This window comes from Balaenoptera musculus, chromosome 20 (assembly GCF_009873245.2).
Source record: "Balaenoptera musculus isolate JJ_BM4_2016_0621 chromosome 20, mBalMus1.pri.v3, whole genome shotgun sequence".
NCBI classification, from domain to species: Eukaryota; Metazoa; Chordata; class Mammalia; order Artiodactyla; family Balaenopteridae; genus Balaenoptera; species Balaenoptera musculus.
Window position 1 is genome coordinate 10,958,049 of NC_045804.1, and position 23,792 is coordinate 10,981,840.

General features: G+C 53.7%; 1 protein-coding gene across 7 annotated transcripts; it reads left to right on the forward strand.

Annotated features, from left to right (window-relative positions):
* CARD14 (caspase recruitment domain family member 14) lies at positions 1 to 23,784 on the forward strand. 7 transcript variants are annotated; one of them, XM_036836033.1, is made up of 21 exons: positions 1 to 191; positions 1,647 to 1,874; positions 3,449 to 3,586; positions 4,518 to 4,843; positions 7,828 to 7,995; positions 8,989 to 9,108; positions 9,759 to 9,884; positions 10,395 to 10,550; positions 11,596 to 11,703; positions 12,235 to 12,377; positions 12,468 to 12,562; positions 14,207 to 14,267; positions 14,459 to 14,651; positions 16,089 to 16,215; positions 16,388 to 16,625; positions 17,665 to 17,728; positions 18,448 to 18,559; positions 19,438 to 19,611; positions 21,645 to 21,766; positions 22,825 to 22,940; positions 23,567 to 23,784. In XM_036836033.1, exons 2-21 carry the CDS (start codon positions 1,664 to 1,666, stop codon positions 23,760 to 23,762), a joined length of 2,994 nt encoding a protein of 997 aa, XP_036691928.1. In that variant the 5' UTR covers positions 1 to 191; positions 1,647 to 1,663; the 3' UTR covers positions 23,763 to 23,784. The 7 variants fall into 7 exon arrangements, with proteins under 7 accessions (XP_036691928.1, XP_036691930.1, XP_036691927.1 ...); XM_036836035.1 differs by having other exon boundaries at positions 14,462 to 14,651; positions 18,445 to 18,559; XM_036836032.1 differs by having other exon boundaries at positions 2 to 191; positions 18,445 to 18,559.
* Positions 23,785 to 23,792: the final 8 nt, after the last annotated feature.

Genomic DNA, 23,792 nt, shown 5'->3' on the forward strand with positions numbered 1-23,792 from the left:
TTCGGTGCCCAATCTTTGAGTTTTGGTACAAGTCACATGGCTTGAAATAGATATGAGATCATCTTAGCACTGGTCTTCGGGCTCTCCCCATCCAGCCCCATCCTGCCAGCACCACACTTGGCCTCGGAGAGAACACGGGATCGCATCCCACTGTGAGGAGTGCCTGCAAAAACGAATGTGAGCAGCTTTTGGTGAGTCCTTGCTAAAGACTGGGCCCCTCGTGTGGATTGTGGGGGGCTGTTCATGGGGACAGGACCTCCAACAACCATCTCCTCTTTTTCTTAGTTTACAAGGGTTGATTTTCTCTGGTTTTCAAGCATTTTTCGTGTACAGGCCTCTTCAAGAGGTATTTGACTCCAGCGAGTCCAGCTTGTCATTCCAGATGAAAAGAACCAAATCATAGGAATTCGCAAGTCTGAGAGAAATGCTCCCAGCTGTGCCCAAGATAATGCACAAGGACGGTCACTGCGGCAGTGTGTTGGAGTAAAAGGCGAAATGCCCTAATGCCTGCCCACAGGAGCACCAACTATGGTTTCTTAGTATAATTGAATCCAGTAGTCAGTTAAAAAATATCTCAAGCTGCACGTATCCATTTGCTAAACCTCAAAAACGGGCAGAGTGTAGGGCCATGCCCAGCACCACACTGTTTATGAGGTTCCTGTTGGCACAAAGAATCATGCAGAGGTGCCCTGCATTGTTTTAGACACACTCATATACAGCACGTGGCCCAGCAGTTACCTGTGGGCAGAGAGCGAGGGGCAGGACCAGGAGACAACAGGACCGGGCTGTCACGAACTGCACTTCCTTAAAAAGGAAGCCAGGTGCAAAGTGTTAAGACAGGTTGAATCTGCATGGAAGGTACATGGATATTTTATATCATTTGCAGGACTTTTTTAGTATGCTTGAAACAGGCTACAGGTTAAAAGCATCTTAGGGTTATTTAGATGGCTCAATGGGCTAATGACCTTGTGCCAGGGCTGGAGGGAGGAGGGGCTCAGGCGGGGCAAAGTTGTGGAGGTGGCTCATTACAAAGCCGGGGGTGGGGGGTGTGTTCTGTGGCTGGCAGGCTGGGAAGGGGCCCCCTGAGGTCCTCTTAACAGAAGGTCTTGTATCTTAGACGTGATTGTGCCTACCCCCTCCCTAGTCACCCTTTCATAAGATATTAACATCACAGGTACACTGTGTATCTGTTTATGCACATCTGTGCTTTATACACAGAAGAGTAAGAATTTTTGCTCAAGAATCCATTTTTGACCCCTTGGAAGCTCTGTCACTCCTGTTAAGAATGCACGTTCTAGATCCATCTGGTTTTTAATGTCACCCTCATTTGGTAAACCAATTCCCCAGGCCAGGGGCCTAAAACTTCCTGAGTTTTAGAGGCAAATCCAGTCTCCTGAATCCAAAAGAAACCCAGTTCTTCTTGTTCTGCCCCAGGTAGAGGAATCGACTTGATATCAACAGTAAGAATCGATGGTGTCCTCTTGCTGGTCACGGGACACTAGGGCCGAATCGGGTGTCATGTCCTCTCCGAATTGGTCATTTCCTCCCTACTGGTGACGTGGGGAAGAGGGTTTGGATGGAAAGGTCCTCTGTACAGGAAGCTGTGTCCCTGATCCCAGCCCTCCATGGCTGCTCTTCCCATCCAGGGTGCTCAGGCCCAGCCATGGCAGAACTGTGCCGCACGGACTCCTCGCTGACCGCCCTGGAGGAGGAGATGCTGTGGGAGATGATGGAGGACCACCGCTGCAGGATCGTGCGCAGCATCTGCCCCAGCCGCCTCACCCCCTACCTGCGCCAGGCAAAGGTGCTGGACCAGCTGGACGAGGAGGAGGTGCTGCACAGCCCCAGGTTCACAAACACGGCCATGAGAGTTGGTGAGGACCTGCATCCCGGCCACCGTGGCCCCAACAGGCCCTTTCTGCAGAGCCAGCTCAGTGCAGGTTGCACCAGGAAGGCCCGTGTGAGGGCAGGGAGTGCAGGACTTTAAGGAACAACACCGAGGGGACCCGAGATCCAGTCATGGGGACTGTATTAGTGTCCCAGAGCTGCCACAACAAATGATCACAAACCAGGTGGCTTAAAACAGCAGAAATGTCTTCTCTCACAGTCTGGAGGCCAAAAGTCTGAAATCAAGGTGTCAGCAGGGCTGTGCTCCCTCTGAAGGCTCTAGGGGAGAAAATTTCTTGCCTCTTTCTGCTTCTGGTGGTCCCAGCATCCTTGGTTTGTGGCCATATCACTCCAATCTCTCCCTCTATTTTCACGTGGCTTTCTTCTTTGCATCTTTTTTTTTTGTTGTTGTTAATTTTTATTTATTTATTTATTTATTTATGGCTGTGTTGGGTCTTCATTTCTGTGCAAGGGCTTTCTCTAGTTGTGGCAAGCGGGGTCCACTCTTCATCGCGGTGCGCGGGCCTCTCACTGTCGCGGCCTCTCTTGCTGCGGAGCACAGGCTCCAGACGCGCAGGCTCAGTAATTGTGGCTCACAGGCCCAGCCGCTCTGCGGCATGTGGGATCTTCCCAGACCAGGGCTCAAACCCGCGTCCCCTGCATTGGCAGGCAGACTCTCAACCACTGCGCCACCAGGGAAGCCCTCTTCTTTGCATCTTCTCCTCTTCTGTCTCTTATAAGGACACTTGTGATTGGATTTAGGGCTCACCTGGATAACACAGGAGGATCTCATCTTGAGATCCTTACCTTAATTACATCTGCAAAGCCTTTTCCAAAAAAGGTCCCATTGGTAGGTTCCTAGTGGACATAACTTTGGGACCCATGACTCAACCCACTCTAGATGTCTTTGGAGCTGATTCTGATTGTCTGGTTAGCTGTGTTTATTCGTTCAAAAACAGGGAAGCTAATAGTTTCATCAAATAAGGTTGTTAGGAGAATTGAATGGGTTACAATTTATCAGATACTCATCTCAAAGCCTGGGCCATGGAAAGCAGGCAGTAAGTGGTAGCTATCAATATGACACTATTTGTGCCTGTTGCCTTATGACCATTCAAGGAGAAATGAATTCAAGCTACTAATTCAAGCTGAGAATGATGGGATCTGGGTGGGCTGGGAAGGCCCAAGTTTCTCTGGGACCCGGGCCCTGGGGCGCTGCTATTTGCTTCTTTCCTCCCACCTGCTTTGTATACATGTGTCTGCATGTGTCCACCAACAAACCTGGGAAGTCTTGAGAGCAAAGATCATCCTCCTGAGTCTTTTATCCCCAACTCTTAGCACTTGGGTTGTAGCAGTTCCTCAATAAATATCAGCCTGGCCCTTCTCGAGACTGACCACCATCATGGGAATAAATGGAGCAGTGAGGGCCCCACCCCGGGACCCCTGGAAAACTGCTTTGACCTCCTGATCCCTAGATGTGCAAGGATGCCCTTCCCTGCACCCTGCTCCCCTCATGGGAAGCCCGCCTCGCACCTGGTCAGCTAACACTGTTCTCCCTCCAAAGGGCACTTGCTGGATTTGCTGAAGACTCGCGGGAAGAACGGGGCCATCGCCTTCCTGGAGAGCCTGAAATTCCACAACCCTGACGTCTACACCCTGGTCACTGGGCTACAGCCCAGCATGGACTTCACAAACTTCAGTGGTGAGAGCTGGGTCTTTGATGTAACCCGGGGGGAGGGGGTGTCCCGCCTTGACTGCAGGCCGTTCCAGACATTCCCTGCTCCCTTCAGGCAGACATTCCTGTCCCTGTGCTCTGCACCCCCCCCAACCCCGCACTCTGGGGGTGAGGAGACCCCCTACACACACACTAACCATAGTGGGGGTGGGTAGGCGGAGCCCATGACCTTGGGTTCTAAAAGAAAAGGTTTGTCCCTAACTATCCAACACCAAGAGAAGAACCCTCACAGGTCGTGGAATCTGCATTTGAGAGGTGCAGGCAAAGAGGAAGTGTGTCATTTCCTAGAAAACCTTTACTTGGTGCTTGAGGTGGAGGGGAGCCCAGTCGCACCCTGTCCCACCTGGCTCTGGCTCTCAGGAGGGGCCGCCAGAGGGGAAAAGGAGAGGAGCTGCTAAGTAAAGGTTTACACCGGCTGGGTGGGAGATGAGGCCATGTTTATTAATTGAGTAATTTTAGGCTTCTCTGGAGGAGTTGCTGAAAGATTTAGGTATTCAAAGGAGCAGGCAACATCACTCAAAACCGTGGCTAGGAAAACGTTTCTGCCTGTTTGGCATCACAGGCAATATTTATGTGATTCAGAGTTCTGTTATACAGATTCTTTGCTATGTTTTCCTTAGGATGACATGAGAATGAGCACCGAGCGCGGCTCAGCTGACTGGGGGGAAGCTGGGTCTGAACAGCAGGGTCCCACAGGGAAGCCAAGAATGGGTAGTCCTTGTACCAGAATCGCCTGTCACGCTATTTATTTCACCAAAATATTCAGTCCTGTTGACCCTGGAAGCGTTTAAGGCGACCAACAGATTAGGGTGTGGGGGGGTCCTGCTTGAGAGTCTGGGCACAGGAAGCAAGACCCTGTTGGATGAGGAGCCCCTGGGCCCACTGCCCTGTCCCACAGGGCTCATGGAGACGTCCAAGCTGACCGAGTGCCTGGCCGGGGCCATCGGCAGCCTGCAGGAGGAGCTGAGCCAGGAGAAGGGGCAGAAGGAGGCACTGCTGCGGCAGTGCCAGCAGCTGCAGGAGCACCTGGGCCAGGCCGAGGCCCGTGCCGAGGGCTTGCGCCAGCTGGAGGCTGACCACAGCCGCATGAAGCGCGAGGTCAGCGCCCACTTCCACGAGGTGCTGAAACTGAAGGATGAGATGCTGAGTCTCTCGCTGCACTACAGCAACGCGCTGCAGGAGAAGGATCTGGCCGCCACGCGCTGCCGCGGCCTGCAAGAGGAGGTATCGGGGGTGCCGCCCGGGGTGCCCATCCTGACCTGCTGCTCCCCACCCCGTGCCTCTGCACTCGCTGGTCCATCTCCTGGAACTCCCATCCCCACTCCCTGCGACGCCCCTGCAGGAAGCTGACCTTTCTCCTCCACCAGCCCCTCCTTGCATAGGCTATGTGGCCTCGAGCCCGCCCTGCCCTGTAACTGCCTGGTCTGCGAAGTACCCACCATGGGGACCCCGCCTGCCTATGTCTGGAGGCCCATCTGGCTATTCTGGGAGTGGTGGACCCACCCAGACCCCACTCTCCTCCGGCAGTGTCAGTAACCATGGGGACAGTGGACCTCTATGGGCCCCTACTTTGTCTTTCTCATCTGGTCCTGGATTCAGGTGGGAGAAAAGGAGTGTTATTATCTAGGCCCCCTTAGACCCCAGCAGTCTTTCACTCATTTTTCTGTTGGGGATAATCATCTTCTTATTGACCTACAAGAGTTCTTTATGGAGGATATTCATTCCTTGTCATTTTCGCATTTGCTTTTGCTTTTAACTAGGGCATTGTTTGATTTTAGTTTTTTAAACTTTATTTAGAAAGAATTTCTAATTTGCCCAAAAATATACACATAAAAATACAAAGGACTCCCACATACCCTTACTTCATCACTTGCGCTCTCTCTCTCTGTCGCTCTCTCTCCACACATACACATGCTTTATCCTGAACCACTTGAGTTGCGTACATCATGGCCCTTTACCCCTAAACATTTCAGAGACTATTTCCTAAAAATAAAATATTCTCTTATATAACCGTAGTACAGTTATCAACTTCATAAAATTACATTGATACAATCCTTTAATCTAATCTACTGTACGTGTTCCAGTTTTATCAGTTGACCTAAATTACATCGTTGATGGCATTTTCCCTCCAGTCCAGGATCCAGATCAGGATCAGGTATTGTACCAAAATCGGCAGTCACACTATTACTCCCTGTAGCTAGTAAGCAATCCGGGGGTCAGGGGGAGGCGTTTTGAGGCCAGCAAGCACCCCTGCTCCTTGTCGACACTTCCCTCTGGACTTAGCCTCACCAGGGATTCTTGCTCGAGCGTGTCTTTACTCTAGTGGCTGCAGAATGATGAGCCCCATCTCCAGTGTTTTCTCCAGTGACCAGTTTACCCTCGGCATCCTGACTGTGAGAAGGAGCCTTTCCTTTTCCCCACTTATGCATCTGTTATTGGCATAGACATGTGGATTCCTATTTCCAGTGATCTATAACATATTATTGTCCTAAGCGAGTTTGGAGCTCAAAGCGTCCTAGATTTGGCTGTGGGAGCCCCATCAATCTGCTCTGCGTCCTGGGACATGCCCCTGCATTTTCTTAGCACTGACTTTCTTTGCATCATCACAAGATATTCCAGGATCATCTCGTACCCACCATGCCTCAGCTCCAGGGTCAGCCATTTCTCCAAGGAGCCCCAGTTCCTTTTAGAGACCAAGATCCAGTGTGCTCATTGCTACTGGGGTGTCTTTGCTTCTCGGCCCTTTCAGTGGACAGGGCTAGGAAACGTGCACGTAGATACACAAGTATACATACACATACAAATATGCATAGGCACATATGCACGCAAGTATGCATATACACGTACATGCACATGTTGTAGAAATCATGAGTTCACGCCCAAACCTCTAATTCCAGTAGATCCTCCAGGGTTTCTTCTTGCTGTGCCCCACTCCATACTGTGTGCCCTTTCCTCAGTGAGAACCCTAGCTCCCACTTTAACACATTCCTCTCTTGCTCAGTCCTGTAATACATCTGAAATAGATTCAGAATTGCTTTGCCCATACCAGTACAATGGACTAGACTAGGATTTGTAATTCTCTCCCTGCCACCACGCAACCCTGCCCAAGGCTGAGGGTCTGTAGTTAAATACTGTGTTCGTAAGTTATTGTGGCTGCCCTCCATCTTCTCTTTCTCTGCCTCTGCCTCACCCCCTTCTCTCTCTCCCTTCATGTGGTTACAGTATTAGCTTGAAATATAATTAGGTTCATTTGTTTGGTTTACTTTCAGTTTTAGGTCTCCTCCTTCCAGATCTTAATGATTTAATTTTACTTTTTGAATCTGGAGAATATGATATGCCTAACCTAGTTATTAGCCCATAGCAGGAACTTGGTAATTGCTTATGGAAAGTTTGCTAACTAGATGTCAGAGGGAAAAAGTCCAAGCCCAAATGTTCTTTCTTCTCTGCTTGACCCCAACCCTGGAGTGAGTGCTGAACTCCACCCTGACATCCAGACCTCCTGGGTTTGCCTTACAGGGAAACTCCCCTCTTCCCAGGGATACCACACCCGAGATGGGGAGAGGCCAGGCCCATCAGCTCAAGGTGCAAGTTTCTCTTGGACCACTACCCAGCAGAACCGAGGCCAGCAGGACCTGGCCAGGTCGTTTACAGAGCTCATAGCCCTGGACATGCAGCCCACTGGGTGGGAGGCGGCTCAGATTAGCACACAGAGTTCAAGTGTGTCTGAATAGACCAGGTCCTGTATTCCCAGGCATCTCTGCTCTATTTGACTTGACTTTCCTCTTTTTTACTTACTGATTTTCATGAATCCAATTTCCCTTCATCTGATATGTTTAGCAGATTGTGGAAAGGCAGAGAAGCAGGGCCATGCTGGAGGAGGCTTACTGGACATTCATTCCCGGCTGTGCTGGCTGTCAGATCCAAGAGCTGGTGGCCAGAGCTCCTTGTTCTGTTCCTGGGGACCCCAGCCCAGTGATTTAACCCCTACACCTCATCTATAAAATAAAGCTAAAATGCCTTCCCGTCCCGCACGGACTGGATCTATTCATTAGGTAAAATCCTTTAATGGATTTTGAAATCTCGGGAGAGGGACCTCTTTGAGTATGAACAGCAACATCCTTAAGGAGAAAGGTTGAGAACCACAGCTGGCTCCTGGTCTAGTGGAGAAACAGCAGTTACATTCTCCCCCTTGATCTCCATCCTGGCAGCTGTATCTGATGAAGCAAGAGCTGCAGCGAGAGAAGATGTCTTCTTCCTGTGAGCGGGAATTTCGAGAGCGGTCCCTGAAGATGACAAATGACCTGGAGCCTGGAGATGAGGAGCTGAGCCGCCTGAAGGAGGAGAATGAGAAGCTCCGCTCCCTGACCTTCAGCCTGGTGGGTCCTGGTGCCTCCAAGGGTCAGCTTCCTGCCCTGGTCCCCCCAAGGTTCAGCTTCCTTCCCTGGTGGCCAGCGGGGAGTGTCCTTGACCTTGGCCTGTGGCCTCCAGACTGTGGGATTTCGGACAAGTGGTTCTATTGAGGTGTGGCTAAGGCCTGGGTGAGATGAAACCTAGTGACTCATCTCCACCGCTCCTTCTCACATCCCTCCTTCCTGCTCTTCCCAGCCCCCAAATGTTAGCAGAATTGATAGCTGTTGCACACATATTCAAAAGTCTTACTCAGCTGGTTTGCTGCTGCCCTGTTGTTTGGAATAGATGAGGCTGATTATAAATGATGGGATTAGCTTAAGGTTGTGGGAGCAGGGCAACGTTTCCGCCTGCAAAATATTCTGCCGTCCTGCCCATGCAGGCATGAGGGAGTGGGGAATGGTAGGATGCAGAGAAGTTAGTGACGCCAAAGCCCTGGAATTAAGCAAGCCCTCTGCCTCTCCTCTCCAATCCCTTTCAATCAATAGATATCTATTTTTTGAACTAGTCCTTCAATAGACGTTCATGGGGTGTGGGGCAGGCCGCCGCCTGGCACTGCCACCCCACGGCCTGAACTGTGCCACCGCTCATAAAAGTGAGCGTGAGGAGGGAATGACCCACCCGTTGGTGTTCCCCCTCCTGGAAGCTCTGCTTGTGGATTTGTTGAAGGAGCAGCCTGAAGCTGCCTAAACGGTGGAGGTGCTATGCTACCCTCAGAGGCTTTCAGCTTCCTGTACTGTTTCTTAGCCATGCACACTTGGAGCTGAAATGCATGTTCTCCATTTTGATTGCTGACCTTGCCTTTTTTCCTGCCTGATGTGCAGTAATAAGGCTAAATCCATCCACACACCATCCTTGAAGCTTCCTGCCTCCTATCCTTGGGACGAGATGATGGGGATGCTTCCCCAGGGGCAGGCCTTTGGGGACGTCAGGGTCCCTGGGCTGACCTCTCTTTGCACCAGGCGGAGAAGGACATTCTGGAGCAGAACCTGGACGAGGCCCTGGAGAGCAGGCAGGAGCTGGTGAACCGCATCCACTCTCTGAGGGAGCAGGCCATGGCCGCTGAGAGACAGCGAAAGCAGGTGACCCTTCTGGGCCGTGTTTAGGGGCCGGGCTGCCTGGGTGAGGAAGCAGATTCTTTAATCCACGCTGAGCTTAAAACCAGCTTTGCCTAACGAATGCATGGGCCTGTTCATTGATTCCTTTGTCAAAACTAGAGTGGGCACCAACTCACAGTCAAAGACTAGAGGTCACGTCTACTTTGCGGGGTGGGGAGAAAACATGTCAGGCAAACAAGTGATTAAAACACAGAGTGATTTCAAGTGCATAGGGGCCCCAGGGTGAGAGCCAGGGATTTCTTTAGTTGCTATAAAAGGCAAGGGGAGGGTGAGAGAAAGGAGACGGTGGAAGAGAATGAGGCAGGTAGAGGGAAAATATTTATGCATTTGGGACATGGAATAAACAAAACACAGATAGACATGCAGCACCCATGCACATTTTTTTTTTTTTTTTTTACCCATGCACATTTTGATGACCAAATTAAAATATAATCAACACAGCAACTCTGTAGATGCACCTGGAATCTAGCACTTAAGAAATGAGCGTGAATTCACCTTATTTCCCCTCCAGAACCACCTCCCTCCCTCTCCCCGAGGCTCCCCCACCACCCATCCTCAGCCCCACCCTCACAGCCGCTGACCTTCACGGGCCATGTTTGTCCCCCTCTGTCCAGTACTGGGAAGAGAAGGAGCAGACCCTGCTCCAGTTCCAGAAAACCAAGGTGGACTGTGAAATCTACAAGGAGAAGATGAACGTCCTGCAGAGCCAAGTGGTCGAGCTGCAGAAGGAGCGGGACCAGGTACCCGGGAGAGGCAAGAGGCCGGCCTGGGTGCTGGGCTGAGGGGCTCGGAGAACAGAAGGTGCTGCCCCCGTGGAGTCTCGGGAGGTCGGGAGGCTCGGGAAGGCCCCGCCCCTCTGGGTGTGGCCGAGGGCTGGCCGGCCGGGTCACCCGCCCTTGATGGCAGCAGGTTCCAGACTCGGGGTCTCTCTCCTGGTCCCTGGGAGGTTTCTTGACTCCCCTCGACTGTCATCTCCTGCCATGCCTGCTGTACAGCGTCCTCCCTCCTTTCATTTCTAGCAGGGGGTGTTTGTGTGCACCCCACCTATTGGGTGTTACTAAAACTACACACATTTACGTGAACTGTAAATGGAGGTAAGCTGCAGAATGAGCTGTGTATGGTGCGCAGCGGGGAAGTCCAGGATAACCGCAGGCCAGAAATGGGGGGGCTTTCTCTAGCTGGACTTCTGCGTGGTGGCGGCACAGCCTCTTTATCCTCTGGGCATCGGTCCGTTCTATCTCGGCTCGCAGGCCTACTCGGCGAGGGATGGATCCCAGCTGGAGATGTCTCAGAACCTGGCAGAGAAGGACGCTCTCCGCAGGAAGGTGTTTGAGCTGACAGACCAGGTCTGCGAACTGCGCCAGCAGGTCCAGCGGCTACAAGCGCAGGCCGAGTCGCTGCCAGGGGTGAGCTCTGCTGCTGCTCGGGTGGGGGGGGGGGGGGGGGGGGAATGCAGGGTGTGCTCAGGGTGGGACCGAGCCGGCCGCACGGGCCCTGCTGGCACCACCGGATTCAGCTCCATACACCACGCTGGCTCCCGTGAGCAGACCATGTGGTCAGAGGTTGAAGGTACCCAGCTGGGCAGGTTGAGTCTCCTTCTACATTTCCTTTTATGGTAATACTATGCACGTCGTAGAAGGGGTAGCTTAGTGGAAGGTTCTGGAGTCTGTAATGTGTGGTGTTTGATGAAGAAAGAAAGCAGCGTATGAAGCTGTGCGGGCAGCCACTTGCTCTGGTGGATGATGCCTTCCTGGGATGCTTGAAAGTCAACTGTCGGAGAGCTGAGTGATAGACACGGAGGGAGCTATGTTCTCAAAGAACTAAAATGACTGTAAAACCTCTAATTATGGTCTTGCCGGCAGCTCCAGCTCCAAGGCACCCTGGTGGGTGGGCGAGACCCTTCAGAGGTGCCCAGGGACCTGGGTGGGAAGGCACAACCAGACCCTCCCCTCCCTATGCAGGGGCCCTAGCCCTTCCTTCCTACCCACTTACCACATCAAACATGTTCAAAAAATATACATATGTATAGAAAAAAGACTGATGGACAGATAGCAAACTGCTAGCTCTTCTATTGCTGAGTGTGGGAGGACGGGTCAATTTTATTTTCTTCTCTAATCAGCCTGTTCCTCCCCACCAATATTCTTTGTGGAGTATGTTTAGATATATTATACATATAGTATATATTATTTGTATAACCAGGAAAGAATAACAGATATTATCCAAAAGGAATAAAATGAAGTCACCAAGCCGGTTGCTGCATGTCCCCTTGGTGGCCAGCTCCCTCAGTGCTGGGTGTCCCAGGCTGGGAGGAGGGGACATAAATGTTTTGCCTTGAAGCCAATGAAAGGAAACCACTCGGGAGGCTGGAAACAGGGGTTGGGACTTGGTAGAACCCCAAGAGCAACCAAAGGACATTCCCTGAATTAACCAGCCTATCTGGGTCTTTGGCAGCCCAAACAGGAGGCGGGAGCCAGGGAGCCCTGTCCGAAGAGGAAGCAGCAGCTGGTGCGCATGTTTGCCCTCTGCCCGTGGGACGACAGCGACGGCAGCTCCTCTGAGGTATGCCAGTGCCTCTGCCACTGTTGGGGCCAGACCAGGTGCACCCTCGTCTATCGGGACAGAAGAGGGTCTGGCACATAGTAGATGCTACAGAAATGCTTATTAGGTGAACCGAGGGGCTACACCTGGATCTACACATTTCACCTGCATCCTCCAATGCCACACTCTGCATCTTGCATGTTTACACCCTGTCAGCACGTGACCCTCAGTAGCCAGTAATTTGGCCTCTCTGGGGCTCAGTTGCTTTATATGTAAAGTGGGACAACGCTACCCACTGTATAGATTTATCATAAGAACTAAGCAACATAAAATATAGAAAGTAGGTTATAGAGTGCCCAGCACATAGTAGGTGCTCAATTAATGTGGCCTGGCTCTTTGCTCCTCCCTCCATTCCCTCTTGCCTCCTCTGCCCTGTCAGTGGGAGGCTGTGGTTTATCATCATTATACTCTTTACACAGTATGGCAGCAGGAGAGGTGTCCCAGGGGTCCCCCTGAGAGCCCCGTGGTGACTTCTGCCCCGTCCTCCTCCAGTCTCAGCTCTGGTCCGACCTGAGCGCCAGGTCCAGCCGAGAGCTGGTGGATAGCTTCCACTCCAGCAGCCCTGTGCCTCCCAGCCAGCAGTCCCTGTACAAGCGGGCCGCAGAGGACTTCTGGGAAGACCCCTCGTCTTTCAGGTAGAGAGGGACTGGTAAAGGGATTGGATGACTCCAGTCCCTGGCAGCTCACTGGGACATTGGCTTCCATCTTCTTCTTATGCTTTTCAGTGGCTGCCCCAAAACCCTGGAGGTGGACCAGGGAGGCTCCCTGGGTGCTAAGAAGGGTGATGCAGATTTGGATTATGAGATTGTAGACAGGGCAGGTGAGCATACCCCCCAACCTCTGCAGCCACCCCACCACCCCTGGGCTGGGCTGGCAGAGCCAGGCAGGGAAGTGAAGACAGGGATCTTCAGGGAGGCAGATGAGACACCCCAGTTTCTGTCCAGGGGATGGGCAGAGAGGAGTGAACTTGACTACTGCCCTGCCCTGGGCCTCTGGGAAAATCCAGACTAGCTGGCAGTTCAGACCAATGTCCAGATGTGCTGTGCTTACTGGGCGTCCTTTTGTTTTCACCTGGAGCCTAAGGGAGTTGCATTCACCTCCACATCCAGCTCGGCATAAATGTTCAGACAGCTCCAGACACACACCTCGTCTCTCTGTCCCTCCCTGCTCCAACCCATGGACACTTGGGCCTCCCAGTGATATCAGAGGGCAACAGGCTTCCATCCTCACTGTTCCTGGCCGAGGCAACTGCTAGGAACATTTCTCCTGGGTGTTGGCACCTGAGACATTCCCATTTCTCCTGTGGCTTATTCCTCATATTTGTCACTTAACTGGTCCTCCCTCCTTCTCAAGGCACAGGCCCCTCACGGGCAGCCTCCTTACTTTGCCACCACTGCACGTCTGCCTCCAGCCTTGGGCCTTGCACACAGTAGGTGCTTAGCACCCTCTAGATTTCATCCTACAGCCACCAAGGGGCACGCGTACCCCACGCTGTTCTGCCTAGCGGCACCTTCAGGACAGACGGCCCCAGGCTTTCTGTGGGTCACATGACCAGAAACCTTGCCTTTTGCAAATTCATTGCCATGTTTATTTATATTGGTGATCAGCTGAGAGGATCCACCCCAGGTATAATCAACCGGGATGTAAGAGCACGAACAGGAAGAGTCATTGCTCTTTTTTTTTTTTTCCTTTTGTCATTATTCCGCATAATGTCCTGGTTCATATAACTTTAGTGGAATTGACCTCAAATACATCAGGAGTGTATAATTTCACTTGGCTTTGAATGTAAGCACAAGTGGCTGTTTGCCTGTGAGCTGGGCACAGGCTGCCTGCAGCCGGCAACTCTTAGCTCTCTGTTGGCCCTCTGGTTCTTGTGAGCGGCTCAGGAGGGGAGAAGGGCAGCCTCACCTGGGCTGGGAGAGGTGTGCCATCTGCCTCACAGGACACATATAAAATACAGGCCTTGGAGAGACTCTGGGGACATCTAGTCCTAGGAGATTGCCAACTCAGAGGCCTGCCATGGCCAGCTGGGCAGCAGCGTGGCCTGGGGAGACAGGAGGCAGCCGACGGCCAGTGCCAGCGATGGCTGCCACACAGAAATACACACCCAGGGTTATGCCAGATTTGATTTCTCAAGTGAAGCCAGAAATCCAGATTCCAGATTCCCTATCTTGTAAAATGCTAGCAACTCATTCAAAGATCACAAAAGGACACAATGTAGGTTAAACTCTGGCAGATGCAGCTCTCCACCAGCTACTCCTATTTTAGGGGAGGTGAATCAAGGTTCTAGGCATCAAGGAAGGGAGGGGCAAGAGAAGGTTCAGCCTCAGCAAAAGACAGAACAGGTAGGGGGTGCCTGTGGTGGCGGCACTGAGGTTGCACGGGTGAGCCAAAGCTCCTTCAGAAGGGCGATGACATTGAGGGGTAGGCTGGCTCGAGGCCTAAGCCCATGGCTTCCTCCTAGACCTCCCTGAGTCCGAGAACAGCCTGCAGCTGTCTTCCGGGGGCCTCCACCTCTCCGCCAGGTGAGCAGAGGGCGGGGGCCAGGGCCAGCAGGTGGCAGAGCAGAGTGAGGACTGGGTCCTCACTATCAGCCTTTCTGAGGCCGGGGAGGGAGAATTCCAGAGCGATGGGACTAGAGGGGGCAGATGGGGAGATGGCCTGGCCCGACCTCTTGCTCTAGGATGCATGAGCTCTGTCCCCTCCCTTTCTGCAGCAGTGTCCCGGTGAGGCGGAGGCCAGCCCGCAAGATCCTGGGCCAGGTCACGGTGCTGGCCTTCCACGGGGACGCGCTGCTGGAGCAGATAAGCGTTATTGGCGGGAACCTCACGGGCATCTACATTCATCGGGTCACCCCGGGCTCCGCGGCAGACGAGATGGCGTTGTGCCCCGGCACCCAGATTATGATGGTGAGTGTGGCACCAACCCCTCGAGACCCCAGGATCCTCTCAGGGGTGGGGTCAGTGGGAGGGGCAGGTAACCCAGGCAGCCACAGATTCAACTTGACAAAGATGTATTATTGGATAGGCCCGCACTCTTTCTTGGGCTGATGTAAAGCAGAGCGTCACACTTGTTTAGAGGAGAGTCCTGGTGATTCTCATCAAAACCCTGCACCCTTCTCCACCTTGACATCCTTGAACTCTGGAGGGTGAGCCTGTGAGCTGTTATAGTCTGGACTATGCACCAGTTGAGAGGGCTTTGGGGATGCGGCAGTCTTGACCCAGGGATCTTCTGATAAAGGCTACATAAGATTCTGATGTGGGGCTTTTTTTTTTTTTTACTGTAATGATCTTATCGTCACTTTGTGTGTATGCGTTAAAATACACATAATAAAATTCACCGTTTTAACCATTGGGGGCATCTAAAAATTTTTTTTACTGTAAAATATTCATTAAACTGCAAAAAACATAAATGTACAACCTAATTATTATTAAGTGAACATATGGGCAGGGAGGTGACTTTGATGTAGCCTAAAGGCAGAATTATTAAACATCAGGCCCTTTAAGAATGGCAAGAAATTCTCGAAACAGGTGTCACCCATTCCTCCCAGGGTAGGGGTGTGTAGGGTGTGAAGGCAAGCGCTGAGAGGGAGAGGGAGGGGCTGAGCCCTCAGTCAGGACTCCCTCGGACCCCATGGCTTCTCTCTCGCTGTCTGTGTGCTGAGCTGAGTTCTCATGTGTCTCGAATGACCACACACAGAGCTCCTGATGTAAGCATCAGCCCACCCAATATGAAAGCCCTTCGTCACACTTCTAACAGTCCTCGTGAGATTCTCAGTTATCAGCTCATGTTGTGCTTAAAGCAACGGATCCCCTTTATGAGACAGTCCTGATATCCAAATGGGGCCAATTCAGTTCTAACAGAGTTAAAAACATATCTCATTTTTTTTTCTCATTATAAAAATATCTACTCTCCTAAACCAAAACAACACCGGGAATAAATGAATGGATGAGAGCCCTGCGGATTTCACAGCTGGGGAAGGGGTGGCGCGAGGGGTGCCTTGGCATCTGGTGGGTGGAGGCCAGAGATGCCACAAAACATCCTGCAGGGCCCAGGACAGCACCAAATGTCAATAGTCCCAAGCTGAGGACTCTGCTCCAGAAGGCTCTAGAATGGAGCATGTTGGAGAGCAGGCACTCAGTGCCCAGTGGCGATCTCAATACATGATCCGGGGCAGGAATGTGTGTAACCAGGAGGCGCTGCACCAAGATGTCCCGACACAGGACTCTGATGGGTGTGGGTGGGTGTCTGGGAAGGAGTGGGTCTCCTGCAGGGCACACGCCTGCACTCAGATCACAGCTGCAGAACCCTGGTCAACAGAGGTGACCCTCATGATTTGCCCTCAGGTGGATTACGAGGCAACAGAGCCCTTGTCCAAGGCTGTCCTGGAGGGCATGACCCTGGATCGGGCCGTCAGACTTCTCCAGAGGGTGAATGGCTTCTGCTGTCTGTCTGTGAAGGTCAACATGGAGGGTACACACTCCCTTGTCCTGTCCTACCTCCCCCAGAGGCCACCGATGCCAGTGCTCCCAGCCCACTGCAGAGCCAGGCTGAGCCCCAAGTCTGCAGAGGCCCCCCAGGCAGAACTGTTCTCACGGGGGATCACAGCCCTGGACTTACCTGTCCTCACGTCCTCTTTGATCAGGTTATAAGAAGCTGGTCCAGGACCTAAAGGCCAAAGTGGCCACGTCGGGGGACTCCTTCTACATCCGGGTCAACCTTGCCCTGGAGAGGCGGGCAGAGGGAGAGCTGCAGGTGCACTGCAACGACATCCTGCACGTCACAGACACCCTGTTCCAGGGCGGCAGCTGCTGGCACGCCCACCGTGTTGGCCCCTACAGCACCAAGGGCACCGAACAGGGCACCATCCCCAACTATGCACAGTGAGCAGCTGTTGTGGGCTCCCACACCCCAGAGAGGGCCCGGGGAGCTCCCCGGGGTGGGGGACATTGCCTGGCCTCACTTAGTGAGGAGGCCCCCTCCTGCCCAGGAGAAACAGCCTTCCTGAGGCTCCCTCTACTGCCCAGGGATACAGGGTGGGGCACCTCAAAGAAGTGGAATCCCCAACGTGCTACCCACCAAGTTCACTGCTTGGATGGGATTTCTCTGTGAAACGGGATGGACCTCAGTCCTAGAGCATTCTAGAGTATTTGGGACCAGTTCCTCATCCTCAGCACTATTGACATTTGGGGCTGGCTCACTGTTTGTCGTGGGGGACCCTCCTGGGCACTGTAGGATGTTGAGCAGCATCTTGGCCTCCACCCGCTGGAGGCCGGTAGTGCCCCTGCCCCCCTAGTTGTGACAACCAAAAATCTCCAGACATTGCCAGTGCACCCTGAGGATAGGTGACTCATCATGCTGGTGTGTCCAGGACTGCCTTGGTTTTAGCACAGAAAGTCCCATGTCCTGGGGAATCCCTCAGTCCTGGGCCAGATGGGACAGCTGGTCACCCTCCCTGGGAGCAACAGCACCCCTGCTCAGAACCATGTTCTAGATCAACCATAGGGCACAGAGCATGGTGTCTCATCCGGCTCCTCTCAAGCCTCATGGCAAATTCTGTCACCTGGAGATCAGACTCAGCAGGTGCAGGGAGAGGCCTGAGACTCTGCATTTCCAACCCCTTCCCTGGGTGATGCCAGGTTGAAGTCCTCGGGCCACACTGGGAGTGACGAGGTTCTGGAGCGGTGGCCTAGACCCCACTCACACTGTGTCGCCCGGATCCCGCCTGGGACAATTCAGTTAGCGTCTCCAGGGGTGGGCTGAGGCTCTGCAGGTTTTTAAAACCCCAGGGGACTATCATGGCTGCTGGGGTGGAGAACTGCAGTGGGGGCAGTGAGGGTCTCCCAGAGCACTGGGCAGGGGGCCCACCTCTCCTGTCCAGCCCTCCCTGCAGCTGGGCTGGGGCCTTCCTCCTCTGCGCAGGGCTCAGCAGCTGCTCATCGCCCTCATCCAGGACATGGCTCATCGGAGCACCATGGCCCGCAAGGTGAGGACCAGTCAGCCCAGGTCCTAGATGCGGGGACCTGCTCAGGTGGGCCCTGCCTCTCTCCCCCAGCTCACATCATCTAGAGGGAGGGGCCCAATCAACCCTTCCTTCCACCCAGAGGGTCCCAACCCCACCTGGCGTGGGCTGGAAGACAGGTGGGTACTGGCTGAGGGTCCCAGGTGGAGAGTGTAGGCTGCTAACCTGAGGGAGGTGACCCGGCGTGTCTCTCCCCCGGGCCCTCCAAACCTTCACCTGGGTCTGTGTGCCACCCAGCCTGCAAGCTCCTCTACCGCGTGCAGATACGTCATGTATGATCCCTCCATCTTGCTCCCTCCCTCACCCCATTTGCCTACCATCTGCCCCCCATCCTTATTCCCCACTGAGACCAGGCACTGTTGGGTTCTCCCGACATAGAGCACTCAGCTGTCCCTGAGCAAGGCGCTAGGGCAGCCCCCTGGATCATGGCAGGGCTAGGCTGGGGGCCCCTACTCTTCCCTCTTGCTTCCCACGGATGCCCTGCTCGGGAAGGGGGCTGCGGGGCTCAGCCTGAGGACCCTCTCCTGCCACCCTCTGTCACCTACCCCCTGGCAAGGGGTCTGGGCCTGCTGGCTGTTCAGCAGGCACAGCCTGGGAGTCCAGGGACCACCCTGGATTTGCCGGCGGGGGTGTGGTGCCAGCCCCCCAGCCCCGTGGGACGTCCCTTCTCCCTCGTCCAGCAGCCTTCTGTGGGAGGCCAGAAGCTGGTCCGCATCGTCAGTATGGACAGAACCAAGGCCAGCCCTCTGTGGTCATCCTTTGATGGGGGCCAGTCGGACCCAAGCCAGGTAGAAGGTGAGGAGGGTGGAGCTGGTGGAGGGTCTTTGGAGGCTGCTGTGGTTGGTGAGCTGGGTCAGGGTGATGCCACTCATCTAGGCCAGAATCTGTCTTTAAGAACCATAACTGATGTCTACCTGCCCTTCTGGAGAGCAGCTGAGCTACACACCTTTAATGTCCTTTAACTGACACTCCTACTTCTGTAACCTGCCCCAATAAGACGGTCCGAAGCCACTGGTACAGTCATCTGGACAGCAGTCCTTTTAGAATATTAAAGTCTGAACACTCTCCAAATGCCCAACACTGCACAAACCAGTGGACCCTCAGACAACTGCTGAGTGACTGGTGTGGGCATGAGGCCGTGACAGAGGCCGGCACAGCACAGACCCCTGAGCAGGTAAAACTGTGCAATGAGATAAGCAGAAGTGAATTTAGAGAAAGGTAAATCGTTTTGAGTTTATTTTCTTCTTGAAAAGTGTTTTGAGTGCCTAATATAACCTGAATGACCAGGAGAGGAGATCAGGGACCAGGGAGGGACGGAAGGACTGGGATCACGTGTCCCTTGAGGCTGAGGGAGAAGACACAGGAAGCTTCCAGATCGTTTGCAAGGATGAACGTGGTTTCTCTATCCTCCCTGTGAGCCAAACAAGGAAAAGGTTTTAAACTGCAGCCTATGAAGCTGATCCTAGAGAAGCACAGGGAATAATCAACAGGTACAAAGGAATCAGCCAGGGCAGGTGTGGAGGGCATGGTGCATCGTGTGGGAGCCCAGCGTGCCCTGTGTTACTGCAGGTGCCAGGGCTGCAGTGGCGAGCAAAACAGACACAGGCCTTCCTGGGGGTGGGGGGCTGTTGCAGCCTGGCGCCCGGCCCGCTCACGGCTCCTTCCTCCCACAGACCCCTCCACCGTGTGCTTCTGGGCCGAGAGCTACTTCACCCTGGTGCCCTACACCCTGGTGCACAGCCACAGGCCCAGCCGGCCCCGGCCCGTGCTCTTCGTGCCCAGGGTGGTCGGGAAGATCCTGATGGAGAAGCTGTGCCTCCTCCAAGGGTATAAGAAATGCCCAGCAGGTACGCTGTCTCCTGGGAGTCCCACCTGACTCTCAGGTGGCAAGGCGAGGTATCTGCTTTCAGGAGGGCAGCATGACCAGAGGAGTGTCCTGGGGCTGCCGAAACAAAGGACCACAAAGTGGGGGGGGGGGAGCCTTAAAACAGCAGAGATATGTACTCTCACAGTTCTGAAGGCCAGAAGTCTGACGTCAAGATGTCTTTGCAGGCTGCACTTCCTCCAAAGGCTCCAGGGGGGAGTCCTTCCTGCCTTTTCCTGCTCTGGTGGCTGCTGGTGGCTTGTGACTGCATTACTTCCATCTCTGCCTCCTTGTCTGTGTGTCCCTCTGTCTTCACGTTACTTTCTTACAAGGAGCCAGTCGTGGGATTTAGGGCCACCCTACTCCAGTGCGACCTCACCTTAACTAACCACATCTGCAAAGACCTTATTTCCAAATAAAGTCATGTTCTGAGGTTTCAGATGAACATGGATTTGGGGGGGGGGTGTTATTCCACCCAGTGCAGCTCTGCTGGCAGACAGGTTTGTACTTAACCGGAGTCATACAACCAAAGGGCTTCATCCACCTGCCCAAAGCCACTCAGTGTAGAGCCATGGAGATGGACTGGCCAGTGGGAATCTTGGGTCCCAGTGGCCCTGCTCAGCAGGAAAGGTGGCTCAGCTGGTTGGAGAGTGGAGAGCAGGAGTTAGCTCCTTGGCTTTCTTCCATCCACCCATCACTGGTCGGTGGCTGCCACAGAGAGTTAGGCTACAAGCTGAGAGTGAACAGGGCCCTGTCTTTCTCCCCTGGAGTTCACAGAGGGGACAGAGAGAAGCAAGTGTGGCCCACGCTGTTCCTCCAGTGAGCACCTGCTGTGTGCTAGGCTCTGTGCAGCGGGCTAGAGAGTCCAAGAGGCCCTCAGGGTCTATTCTGCTCCTCTGGAGACAGACACCTAAAGATGTGGCAGACTGACCCATCTTAGCTCCACAAGTGATCCAGAGAGGGATTCTTTGGAGGGGGTGGAAGTGGGGCTGCAGTCTGACGGCAAGACAGGACAGGAGTTTGTGAGCAGAACCAGGAAGTCCAGGCTGAGGGAGCAGAGTGTACAAAGGCACCAAGGCACAGACGGCACCATGGGGAGGCGGTGGGTGCCCAGACGTGCCGTGTTCTGTGGTAGGCAAGGGGACATGATTAAGCCTGATCTTTGAACGCCCGTTTTCAAAGCAGAATAGAAGACGGACTGCAGAAGGGCTTGGCTAGGGGCTGGGCCAGAGGTGGTACAGCAAAGCCACAGTAGGGAGAAGAGGGCAGCCCCAAGAGCTGTCTGCCAGCTGTCTGCAGGATCTGGTGATGCTTTGGAGGGTGGAGGCTAGCAGGAGAGCACGTGCAGTTCTCACTTGGGAGACTGGGTGCTATTCAGGAAGAAGGGAAAAGTCAGGGTGTGTTTTGACATGTTTATACAGGGCAGAAGTTCTCAGCCTGGGCACGACATTTAGGCCTGGATCATCCTCTGTTGTGGGCTGTCCTGTGCATCACAGATAAGCAACATACCTGGGCCTCAACCCATTGGATGCCAGGAGCATACCCCCTTCCCAGCAGTTGTGACAGTCAGAAATGTCTCCAGACGTTGCCAAGTGTACCTTGGGGGTAAAATTGCTCCTGGTTGAGAACCACTGATTTAAGGGATTGAAGGGATTTCTGGGCGTAAGAAGTTGCATATGTAAGTTCGGAGCTTGGGAAGTGATGGGAGAAGGGTTTATCTACATTTGTCCATCCTTCCTTCTTTCCCTCCACTCTTCCCTCGAGCCAACCTTCCATCCATCCACCCACATCCTGGCACTGACTAGGCACCTGCTGTGTCCAGTGGTTTAGGGTGAATGTGCAGGGCATGCACTCTTCCAAGCAGGAAGAGCAGGGTCAGGTTTATAAAGAGGACACCCTAGGAAGAACTTGCCCCAGAGCTGGTGGGGGTCCGTGGGGTCAGACCCATGGGTGTTCAGCATGGGCTCCTGGGGGAGCAGCTGGGTGGGTGACATCCCCATCAACTGTCACCTTCAGCATACTTGAGCCAGGAGGAGTACGATGCCTCCAGCCAGAGAGGGGACATCATCCAGCAGAGGGAGGCGTCTGGTGGTCGCTACTGTGTCACCTGCAGCGCAGTCGAGTCCCTCATGGGAAAGGTAAGGGGTGGGGTGGGGGATGCGAGGAACTCCATCTCCAGAGGACGGCAGTGGGAGAAGGCAGGAAGTGCCAACCTCCAGGGCCCCCTGGACACCCCAGGTTGGTGCTCAGCTTGTCTCTGGCTCCATCATGGAAAGACCAAACCCCGTTTCTGCCATTTGGGGTCCATGTGACCTCGGGAGGGACTTTTTTTTTTTTTTAACATTTTTTTTCCTTTAAACTGAAAGTTCTTTTTTTTTTTATTATTAATTAATTTATTTATTTTTGGCTGTGTTGGGTCTTCGTTTCTGCGCAAGCGCTTTCTCTAGTTGCGGCGAGTGGGGTCCACTCTTCAACGCGGTGCGCGGGCCTCTCGCTATCGTGGCCTCTCTTGTTGCGGAGCACAGGCTCCAGACGCGCAGGCTCAGTAGCTGTGGCACACGGGCTTAGTTGCTCCGCGGCATGTGGGATCTTCCCAGACCAGGGCTCGAACCCGCGTCCCCTGCATTGGCAGGCAGATTCTCAACCACCGCGCCACCAGGGAAGCCCTCGGGCGGGACTTTTAACTCCCCTGAGCCTGTTTCCTCAACGCAGGAGATGTTTAATAAACATTTGCTAAATCAGTAAAATGGAGATAACACTCCATGTTTTAAGGCTCAAATATATGAAAAGAAGCTCACTGTGAACTATAAAGTTTTGTGTTGATACAAAGCAGCCAGGAACAGCTGTGAGTCAGAGGCACAATGGCCCCCCCATCCTTCACAACCCCAAAGAGGTTGATGGAGCCATCCAACTCCTAGGATTTGAGCTCCACGCAGTCTCCCTCAATCCCGATGGCCTATGATTTCTAAATTTCCCAGGCAAAAAATCAAACGGATGGAAACTTTTAAAACTGTACAGCCAGCAACCTCGTATACAAAAGGGCATTCCCGAATTCTTCTCCCCACCTCCTTTACAAACTTCAGTCTTGCCTGTACCCTTCTCACCCTTCTCTCCCTTCTCTCAGCGTCACTCCTGGGTGTGGGCTCCGCTCGCTTCCTCTAAGGCTGAGGCTCACTCCCCTCCCCTCTCCCCCCAGAACACCCACGCCCTCCTGGACGTCCAGCTGGACAGTGTCCGCGTCCTGCACAAGATGGAGATCTTCCCCATCATTATCTACATCTCCATCAATGAGAAGGTGGCAAAGAAATTCAAGTAGGTGCATCCCTGGGGGCTGGTGGTGAGGTTTGAACAGGCACCAGAAATCCCCATAAGGCCCACGGCGACTACGTCCAGAGCCCGTGATGGGGTTTCCAGGATCTCACCTCGTGCCAGCCTTGGAAGTGTCACAGGGCAGTTCCCCTAAAACATCCAGGACAGAGGTCCTGCAGCCCACCCCCAGGGAGCAACCCCGAGGACAGTAAGGTGAGACCCTAGAACCTGACTGACCTCGGCTGAGGCCACGTTTCCTGGGGTAGAGTTAACAGTCCATCTGTGTTAGGTAAGGACAGAGACTGAAAAACACTACTTGGTCCATTGCTGGGACAAGCCCAGATATCCTGCTGCCCCCTTTATAATTTGAGAACCAAAGTTGTAAACTAGATCCGCCGCCCCACCCCCCAACCCCCGTTAGTGCAATGTCATCTAGGGCCCCAGTCACATCTTCTTCACAAGGCACTGGTCCCCTCGAAGCAGGCCATCTGTGTCTAGGGGCATCTGTTGCATCATCGGTCCATCCAGGTCCCTAGAATTCCAAGCTGGCGGCTGATTTCTGGGGCTCTGTGCTGGGAGGCTGGTGCAAGGCTCTCCCTGAGCCACCCTCCCATCTCCGGCTCTGGCAGGAAGGCTCTGCAGCAGCTCGGCACCACAGAGGACCAGCTCCTGGAAGCTGCCAGGCAAGAGGAGGGTGAGCTGGATAAAGTGCCCTGTCTGTACAGCAGCCTGGCCCCTGACAGCTGGAGCGACCTGCATGCCCTGCTCGGCTGTGTCCGCCTGGCCATTGCAGATGAGCAGAAGAAGGTTGTGTGGACCGAGTAGAGGCCTTGCTGATGGCCCCTGTGTCATAAA

Bases quoted from the DNA above. Each gene is read 5' to 3' on its own strand.
- CARD14 (XM_036836032.1), top strand. From the start codon at position 1,664: ATGGCAGAACTGTGCCGCACGGACTCCTCGCTGACCGCCCTGGAGGAG. The intron at 4,844-7,827 runs GTATCGGGGGTG...CCATCCTGGCAG, and splicing joins GCCGCGGCCTGCAAGAGGAG to CTGTATCTGATGAAGCAAGA. The intron at 22,941-23,566 runs GTAGGTGCATCC...CGGCTCTGGCAG, and splicing joins AAGGTGGCAAAGAAATTCAA to GAAGGCTCTGCAGCAGCTCG.